Consider the following 10,275-nt stretch of genomic DNA (forward strand, 5'->3'; position numbering starts at 1 on the left):
CCCATTTCTTGTTTTTCTCACCTTCAAAGGATTCGAAGTGGGTGAAAGCAATGAATGAGGAACTGGAGTCCATCAAAGTCAACAACACTTGGTCACTTGTCGAATTGCCTCAAGACAAGAAGGCAATCAATGTGAGGTGGGTATACAAGGTAAAGTAGAATCCTTAAGGTGAAGTAAATTGACACAAGGCAAGAATTTTGGAGAAAGGATTTCCTCAGAAAGAAGGCATCGACTTCGACGAAGTTTTTACACTTGTTGCTAGGATTGAAACAATCAAGTTGATTGTTGATCTTAAAAATATGAATAATTTACACATATGTCAGATAGATGTGAAATGTGCATTCTTGAATGTCCCCTTAGATGAAGAAGTGTATGTTGCATAACCAGCTGGGTTTGTGAAACAAGGCGAATAAAGCAAGGTATAAAAGTTGCATAAAACCCTGTATGAACTTAAGCAAGCTCCAAGAGCTTAGAATAAGAAGATAGATAACTTTCTAAGGGAGAAAGAATCTGTGAAGTGCACAAATGGGCATGAAGTACATGTAAGAAGAAGCAATAAGGAATTGCTTATACTATGTCTCTATGTCGATGACCTGTTGATAGCAGGAAGTTGCAAGAAGGAGATCGAAGACTTCAAACATGACCTAAGTGAGGAGTTTGGAATGTCAGACTTGGGAAATCTCTCATACTTCCTTGGTATCGAATTCTACAAGAGCAGTATAAGCTTGATGATGCATCAAAGAAGATATGTAGGCGAAATACTCAAGAGATTTGAGATGCAAGATTGCAACTCAAATTCGACTCCAACTGAGCCCCGATTGCAACTATCGAAAGACATAAATGAAAATAATGTCGATCAAATGCAGTACAGAAGAGTCATTGGATCACTTTGATGCCTTTGTCACACAATTTCTGATCTAGCATACAGTGTAGGTATGGTGAGCAAATTCATGCAGAAGCCAAAGGTATCACACCTATCAACGACGAAGAGGATACTAAGGTGTTTGAAAGGAACTCTCGACTATGGCATTTTATTTCCTGCAACTGATGAAAGAAAAGAATGCAGACTAGTTAGTTACATCGACTCAAGTTGGTGTAGTGATGTTAAGGATAGAAAATCCACAACTGGATATGTGTTTGTGATAGGTGGTGCACCAGTTGCTTGGAGTTCAAGGAAGGAACCAGTAGTGGCACTATCATCATGTGAATCAAAATACATAGTTGTTTCTCTCTGTGTATGTCAAGCAATATAAATGATGAATTTGGTTGAAGAAATTATAAGGAAGAATCATGGAACGATTACCATGAAGATCAACATCATGTCTGCTATCAATCTGGCGAAGAATCCAATAACGCATGGATGAAGCAAGCACATCGAAATGAGGTTCAATTATCTTTAAGAGCAAGTGGCAGATGAAAAGCTAAACTTGGAACACTGTAGAACTGAGAATCAGATTGCAGACATCACGACGAAAGGAGTGCATATCAAAGTGTTTAAGAAGTTAAGATCTATGACGAATGTAGATAACTTAGACACAATGAATTATGTGGTGTGTTGAGTTGTAATTCCTTGTGTCGAAGCAGGTTGCTCGATAGAGGCAATGAAGTTGTCGAAATTGCTATGCGTGTCGAATTAGATTTGTTGTTGAAATGTTGACTTAGCTTTATTTGTTTTGTTTAGCCGAGTTAGTTAAGTTAGTTAGGGTTTGCTTGATGTGCAAGCAAACTCAACTTATAAATAGGGAGCAACCCTATTTTTGATTGTAACTTGTAAGTTAGTAATTGCGGATTGCAAAGTTTGAGAGCAGAGTGAAACTCTGCAAAAATAAGTTCTTCTTCTTATTCCTTCTTCTCTCGGTAAACTCTAATTCTTCTCTTCCAAAATTCAATTTTTCTTTTTTCTTTTATTATCTTTGTGCAGTAAAATCTTGCAACCAAAATGTGTTTGATTCACTCAAGTAAAGTGAAGAACGCGAAAAATAATCAATTAGAAAGATTGATTCTTTTTCATCAAGATTTGACTCGGAATTCGCCAAATTTTGGTGAAATTCTTGAACGGAAAATGACAAATTTCTAACACTTTACGCAACAAAATTAACATTAATAATATATATATATATATATATATATATATATATATATATATATATAAATTTTATTTAAAAAATTGATTTAATTTTTAAATAAATATTATTTTTAGAATAATTTAAATCAAATTTTACTTTAAGTTTCAAAATGCTTTGGGTCGACCCTACTTACCAATTTCATGTTATTCTAAAATGTAAATAGGAAATAAAAATTTAAATTGAAATAAAATTTGATATATATTAAGAAAATAAAAAATACATTTAATCAAGGAAAATTAAGAAAAAGAAAAAAATGAAAGAATTACAATTAGAAGTAATCTACGTATACTTGACGGATCTTGCCAAGCTAGAATTCAGCTCAATTAAAATGTTCCCATTCCCATTCCCATTCCCACAGTGGTTCTTGGATTTGAATCTCATCACCAATATCACCATTGTTATCTACATTCCAATTACTGCTATTTGAACCTCCTGCAACCTCTGGAGCATAAACACTTTGGAGTCCCTCTAATTGAGAAATTTCAAATGAAGTTGATGCATGATCCATTCTTGCATTTTGATTAGAACACGAAGCAATAAATGGATTTTGATCAATCTTATTAACTCGAAATCCATCCTCTCTTTCGTTCTCTAATGGACGTCTATCAAATGCTCGAAAGCTTCCCGATATCACATATACTCGACACACACTGAATTCTCTCCTTAACTGTAAACATCAAAATCATTCTATTAACATCAACAAATTTCATTCAAATAATCGAGTAAAATTAACGAAAAAAACATTTTATAAATATAAATTTGAATTAATTAATAAAAAATAAATAAAATTATTAAATATTTCTTACTTGATTTAAAAAGCATATTTTATATATATCTGTATTATTACATCATGATGATGATGATAGAATGATGTAATATACCTGAGGTGTGGCAGTGTTGGATTGGTTACACACTTGAATGGCTCTGTATTCATTCATCTTCCATTTAGTTTTCCTTCCACTAGGAGCTTTTCCTTTATAGAACACCATTGTTTTCTTCACCCCAATAACTTTATTATCACAAGAATAAACATAACCAGGAGAGCCTGTGGCCTTCCAATAACCACAACCAGTAGTTCTATTAGGTCTCCCTCCTCTAGCTTCTCTCTCTTGCCCCGGCGAAAAGAAAAACCATTGCTCTTTATCTTCACGGCAAAGCTCCCCCGCAAGAGCTGCAAAAAAGAAAAATACATTGCAACAAAACGATAATCACTTCGGGCGATAGACTAATCCAACTGATATATGTTAATAGAGTTAAATAATTGTAAATTATTGGTCTAGGGTTCACTTTCTGATAATATACTTACTTGGGAGGTCCCATGGTTCTACACCATTGATGTCAATGACAGGAATAACCCTATCAAAAGCATTTCTTTTTTCTCCTTGTAGCTTGTTCTTTAGGTAAAAACTAACAAGCTCTTCTTCAGTTGGGAAGAAACGAAAACCAGGTGGAGGGAAATCTACCATTGAATTAGTTGAATTGATGTATCTTTTTACTCTTTAAAACTTTTCAAGTGTATTGAATATATATATAAAGTATGCATAAGTGTATAAAGTCTTAGGTATAAAGACAAAAGATGGAGTATGTGGGACATAGTGGGAGTAGAAAATTTTGAGTTTGGGATAGAGGGCAGAAACTTCCACACGGTTGTAGGAGCAAAGAAAATGTCATTGCAATTGCAAAACCATTTTGGTTACTTTTATCATGATATATGCCTCTATCATTCAATTAATTTTCCTTTGAATTAGTCATCGCATTTGAAGAAGTTAGCATAGCTGTCACACAATAGGTAGTAATATTCATCATTGTTACATTTTTTTTTTATGAATATATATATTACTTAATTATCTTATCTATGTAATCTTAGGGGTGGCAAACGGACATGTCCGTCCCGTTTAGGCCCGCCCTGCAAAAGTCCGAAAAAATAGGGCGGAGCGGGGTGGTCATAGTTGAGGATGTGAGCCTAAAACTTAGATTCGTCCCGCAAAAAAGTGAGGGCGGAGTGGGGAAGCCCGCGGACACTGCACTCTTAAAGTCTAAAAATACAAAAATTATATAAATACACGTGCCCGCAAAAGTCTGCAAAAAAAACGGAGCGGGACAGGACGGACACATTTGAGGGTGAGGGTCTAAATCCTTAGTCAGTCCCGCACAAAAGTGCGGGCAAAACGGGCATGTCCAGCTGACCGAGTCCACCACCCCTATGTAATCTTTTTCATTATAGTATTTAGATTTTCTCATAATATTATACACTTTGTATGAAGTATGTGAGTGTTGTAACTTTTAAATTCAACGTATCAAATTTGATCTTACTCATAAAAAAAATCTTGTGGAAATTTTGGTTTTTTTCTTTTTTTTTTTTACAATATAAATAGTAAATCTAGTTCTATAGCTCACGTTTATTGTATCAATATTAAGTTATATTGATTTAATATTTTTTTTATTATACCTATTCTAGTTACAAGAGAATCTTACAAGTAGAACTAGTCAAACATGCCTCATCCACAAATCAACCTAGATTTATTTATTTTTATTAATAGGATATTCTTACATACTAATCTCAAACATTTTATAAAAATCTAATTTTAATCCTGGCTAAATGTTTCTCCATGCACATGATTAGAATTGATCTTTCTTGTATGTTTATAAATTTATTATGCACTTTGAAAGAATCATTCCTAACAAAATGTGTCCGAAAACATCCTTTTAGACATAATTAAAATTGAACTTTATAAAATATATGAGAAGTAATCATGCATGATAATATCTAAGCCAATGCCAATAATAAAAACTGCGGTCTCAAATGTTATTATAATAATTTCACAGTATCCAAATTAAAATAATCATGCATTCATAAAAATAAAAAAGAAAGTATCACGCATGAGTATTAATGAGCCCCAGCTAATCCCAACCAAGTTGTTGGCACTAAAGTGAAAATGCAAGACACCAATTTACAAAATATATATATATATATATATATATATATATATATATATATATATATATATATATATATATATATATATATATATATATATATATATATATATATATATATATATATATATATATATATATATATATTCAAAGACACAGTTAAATAAGGTGATTAATGAAGGCTTTTATCCTAGAATAGTGGAGTATGGTTAATCTAGAATAATCAAGCTCAATTCAATAAGGTTATCCTTGGATGTAGACTATTTCCATTAAAGAGAGATTTTATAAACTTTATCTTATTGATCCTCGTTAGGAGATGAGAGTTAGTGAGGTAGTTGTGACGAATGGTGGTTTGATTAGACGGGGTTTCTAGTGGAGAAGATTTTTTTTGTTTGGGAGTAGAAGTAAGTGGATAATTTCTTTCATGTCCAGCAGAGGGTAAACATATTGCAAACGTGTGAGTGTTGGTGGTGGATTTGGTTCTTTACTTCCTTTAAATATGGTGGATAAGGTTTTGTCTCGTATTTGGATAATTTGGGCTCCGTCTAAGGTGGTAGTCTTCTCTTGGAAACTTCTTTTTTAACAAGTTTCATTCTAGAGAGAACTTCTTTAAGCATGGATCCTTTTGGACCTAACTAGGTTTTTTTTTGTTATTGATGCTTTTGTGGGGCTTTGGTAGAGTCGGAATCCCATTTGTTTGTTACACGTGAGTTGGTTCTAACCCTATTGTATAAGACTTTTAGGTGGGTAGGATAGTCTTTAGTCATTTTGTAGGATTTTATATCTCTTTTTAAGACTTTTGTTACCTTGTGGCTCATGAGAATAAATGTATGTTGATTATGGTCTGGCACTCATCGACGTGGTCTATTTAGAATTTCTGAAACAATTTCATTTTTTATGGTACATTTGTTGACGTGAAGCACTTGGAGGATATGGACATCGTTTTGGCATATAAATGGTATCTTAGGAAGTCCTTGAACTACTCGTGATCTTTCTCCGATTGGTTGGAGATTTCTATCAAGTGTTTGAGCCAACAGTGACTTCGAGTGTATATGATTTTAGTTGGGTTGGAGATTATTGGTGCCTTTATTGGAGGTTTCTACTAAGTTCTTAATCCTTAATTGTTGGGCTTTATATGTGGTATTTTTTGTGGACAAAGGTCGGCTCCAATTTGATTTTCTTGTGTGAGGGTAAAATGGTTGTTTCTTTTAGAGGGTTACTTTTGTTTGTTTTTGAGGTTTTTTTTTAATGTTTTGTTGCTTTTTGTTTATGTGGACACTTCTCTTGTGCCAATTTTCACATTGTGAACAGTTCACCAAATTGTTATTAGAAAAATAAGGTGAAAGGTATCAGAGATACCAAAATAAGGTGGAAAGTACTAGAGATACCAAAAGAACTAACAATAAAGAAAAGAAGCCATAAAAGTAAGCTAAGGACAACCGAAGCATAATCATTTTTGTAAAAAAAAGCACAACCCAACACCTAGAGAGAAGAAATATCTCCTAACTAACCCAAAAGAAATAATCATGATCCAAACTTAACCAGGGCACCACTAGCACTACATCGTGGGATGGGAGAAAACATGCCTCAATCTGCTAATGGCTCATGCACAAGATAAGATCCTTCTACCACTCATAGTTTTAAAAAGAGTACACAGATGACATGTCAAGATACCACTTCCAAGAATGGAAAATGCATTGATCAAACAACTCTTCCAAATTTACCAACTTCTTATAAAAGATGGAATCATTTTGGGATTTCAAAATATAACAAATTACAACATGCCAAGTCATAACCAAACTTGGTCTTCAACTACGACGAACCCCTAAACCTTTAACCAAATATAACACTCGAGTTTTTCAGTACTAGACTTGTTCGTCTAGATTTGATGGTGTGTTCTAGATTGTAGATGGAATTTTGGTATCTTGGTCCAATGTAAAAGGAGATGGTACCTACAAACACTTTGTTGCCAATTCAGTGTTTGTCATAGGTAGTAAGATGTATTTTAGGTAGAAGAGTGTGCACCCTGTCTTTCTTTATTTTTTTTCCTTTTATAGCCCCATCATAGGGTTTTGGGGACCTTGAACCTTCTTGTGCAGGATAAATGTCCAAGGGTATCGGTGGCGGTATATTTTTTGTTATGTGATTTAATGATCTTCCTTTGATCATTCACCTTGATTATATTTTTATTTAAGGCAGGATCATGCATGTTCTTGAGATTCTATATTCTTCTTCTCTGAAACAATTATATTTTTGTCTGTTGATCCCATAACCTTGATCTGACGATCCCTAAATTTAGGTATCAATTGATTCCTCTTAATTATGGGCTAACACTCTTATTGGGAATTTTTAATTGTGTCCTCCACCAAGGCAATAATAATTTTACTTTAAGTATGGTTTGACAAACCCGATATGTGGACCATGGTATATGTCACTCTTCATGGAGATCCCTCAGCCTTCATGTTTTTTTTTTTGGATTTTAGGTATACTTGATCTATCCTCAAACCTTGTTTTCAACATTGATCTTTGGTATTCTCTTTTTCTCTTTTAGAGAACGATGAGACTCCTTGAGATATATAACATTTATTCCCTACCATGTGTCATTTGAAGTGAGTAGAGTGAATACCTATTAGTAGGTGAAATATGATTACTACCTTGTAACTGTAACTCTCATTATTACCTTTTAAACAATTTAATTTCAAATTTTAAATGAATAAAAATGCATTTTAAAAGATGAAAAAACCTCAAATCACCAAATAAATGGTCAAGGGATTTATCATAGCTCAAACAAGGTCAAAGGATCTTTGACTAATTTTTTGGGGAATTTTTGAAAGTCAGAAGTATTTAAAATCAATTAAAAACAAATCAAAAATCATTTAATTTACTAAAAATATCAAATCCAATCTAAAAAAATATTTTTAATTCAGAAAATGAAAGAGGAAATTAATTGAATTTTTTTGGTGAAAGTCTCATATTTTTTGGATTAATATTGAATTTATAATGAATTAAATAAGAAAATGCTAATTAAAATATTAAAATAGAAAATCAGTCAATTCAAAAAAACAAGGGTCATCAGATCTCCCTCATTAATTGAGGTGGTAGATCTGATGGGCACGCGCGTATCATCCATGGTACACCCTAGTCAACGCGTATGCAACATTAGTAATTAGCATGAAAGGTTAAGATTAAAACATAGACCAAAGATCAGATGGCCTGGATTGATCCAGCGCACCACCGGAGCCCTAGCTCTGGTCATCTTCTCCGGTCACCCTCGCCAGACTGTCCAACCAAAATGTTCATAGAAATGAAAGATCAATACACTATTTTGAAGAGAAAAACGCCAGGAGTTCGAATCTGACCTCCGTTTTCTCTAATCCTCATTATACATAAAGATATGTGGAATTGAAAAATGAGGTATGCAAACTGAGTTGCTTCGATTTGGACTCAAAGCAACTCAATCTTGTTTCCTACATTGGTAGGACTTCATCCAACCAAAAATTAATAAAAAAGATGGAGAAATGAGAAAGGATCGAAGAAGGAAAGATTGAGAAATTCCACCTTCGGTTTGTAGTGATGAAGCTCGATCTCGATCCCAATCCTCTTGGCCTTGCTTCTTCTAGCTTGCAGGAGTAATTCAAATGAAAATGGTTGTGAACCCTTGGAGTTTAACTCAAAAACAGAAAATGAACAAAAACTCGATTTCAAAGAAATCTTCAAGGTTGTTCTATCAATGGAGGTCAGGGGATTTGCATATCAAAGCTTGGGCAAAGGTCCTCAAATTATGAGGCAATGGACATATACTTATAGGCTCTTGAATTCATTTCCACACCAATTCAAAGTTTGGCCAAAAATAGCAATGTTGTGTATGGGTATGGAATTAGGCCCAAACAATGATGCAATCCACTTCCATTTCGTGTACAAAAGTTGCTGAAGTCATAACATGGAAGCATGCAAAAGGAATTATCATTTGAGTGCAAAAGTTTCCAAAATAAACCAAACAAAGGAACCATGCACAAGTCCCTCAATATTTGTCCAAATGCAATGATCTTGGATTCTTTGGAAACCTAGCATGAAGGGGAACAACTTTGATGTTGGAAATTTTTCCATTTAAAGCTTGGATCATGATGAATTTTGGTGTTGAAGTTGGAGGAATCAAACATACTTCAAAAATTTCTAAGTTAAAAGTCAAATGACCCCTTTTTCCAACTTGAATAACTTTTTCCATGAGCTTCAAATGACTTTGGTTCCTTCTACAAAGTTGTAGGTCTTCCTCAAGCTAATGTGATCCAAGCGTCTATGCCACACCCATTGCTCTTCAAATCTGAAAGTTTTATTTTATAAATATTGTTTTTCCTCTTTTCGGTGAAAAGGACTGTGCCATTTTTCTGATTAACAACTTTGCACGTTTTTTGATTAAAGATAATATCATAACCACCATCACTTAATTGACTTATGGATAAAAAATTATGCATTAATCCCTCAACATAAAGGACATCAGAAATAGAGGGAAGAAATTAGTTACCAATTGTTCCAGATCCTTTGATTCTTGCTTTCCGATATCCTCCAAAGCCTATGTAACCAACATCTTTAAGTTTCAGGTCTTGGAACATATGCTTTCTTCTAGTCATGTATCACGAGCATCCAGAGTACAGGTACCATGACTGGTGTTTCAACTCTGTTGCATAGGATATCTGCAACATACACTATTTTATCTTTTGGTACCCAAAATCTTTTGGGTCCTTTAGGATTAGTTCTCCCATAGCTTCGGAAAACTTTGGGTTTTCTAGCCTTATAGAACTTCTGTGTCTATGCATGTGTATAATGGTAAGAGAAAGGAGATTTTCGTTTGTTTTCTATAGTAGGTTTCTGATCATCGTCATCAGAATTATAACCAATTCTTCTTTTTCTATTATGACTTACATCATAGATCATATAGGCCATTTTGCTTCTTTATAGGTTATTATTCAGAAATTTCTGAAATGCTTTATCATATTTGTATATGATAGTGTCAGAAGTAGGTGGATCTTTAGAAAATGTTTCCTCAAGTTTTGAACATTTCTTAGTTGAAAAATCATTTTCTCTTTCAAGAATAAAATTATTTTCTTTAAGTTCAGAAACGTATTTCTCAAGCTTATCACACTCTTCAATAGTTTCTTCATGAACCTTTTTCAGGTTCTTGAATTTCTACCGAAGCTTTTGATACAAGCTCAGC

At 33.6% G+C, this 10,275-nt stretch overlaps 1 protein-coding gene across 1 annotated transcript; it reads right to left on the bottom strand.

The window, feature by feature from the left end:
• Positions 1-2,394: 2,394 nt before the first annotated feature.
• Positions 2,395-3,634, bottom strand: LOC127101925 (NAC domain-containing protein 90). Its single transcript, XM_051039351.1, has 3 exons — positions 3,433-3,634; positions 3,008-3,297; positions 2,395-2,793 (listed from the first exon to the last, which is right to left on the bottom strand). Exons 1-3 carry the CDS (start codon positions 3,590-3,592, stop codon positions 2,446-2,448), a joined length of 798 nt encoding a protein of 265 aa, XP_050895308.1. The 5' UTR covers positions 3,593-3,634; the 3' UTR covers positions 2,395-2,445.
• Positions 3,635-10,275: the final 6,641 nt, after the last annotated feature.

Source organism: Lathyrus oleraceus, chromosome 7 (assembly GCF_024323335.1).
Source record: "Lathyrus oleraceus cultivar Zhongwan6 chromosome 7, CAAS_Psat_ZW6_1.0, whole genome shotgun sequence".
Classification (NCBI taxonomy): domain Eukaryota; kingdom Viridiplantae; phylum Streptophyta; class Magnoliopsida; order Fabales; family Fabaceae; genus Lathyrus; species Lathyrus oleraceus.

What these genes read in the sequence shown, in the direction of transcription:
- LOC127101925 (XM_051039351.1), bottom strand. Translation starts at nt 3,592, where the DNA reads ATGGTAGATTTCCCTCCACCTGGTTTTCGTTTCTTCCCAACTGAAGAA. An exon ending in AGAACCATGGGACCTCCCAA is followed by an intron (nt 3,298 to 3,432) that starts GTAAGTATATTA and finishes TCTTTTTTGCAG; the next exon opens with CTCTTGCGGGGGAGCTTTGC. An exon ending in CCAACACTGCCACACCTCAG is followed by an intron (nt 2,794 to 3,007) that starts GTATATTACATC and finishes TGATGTTTACAG; the next exon opens with TTAAGGAGAGAATTCAGTGT.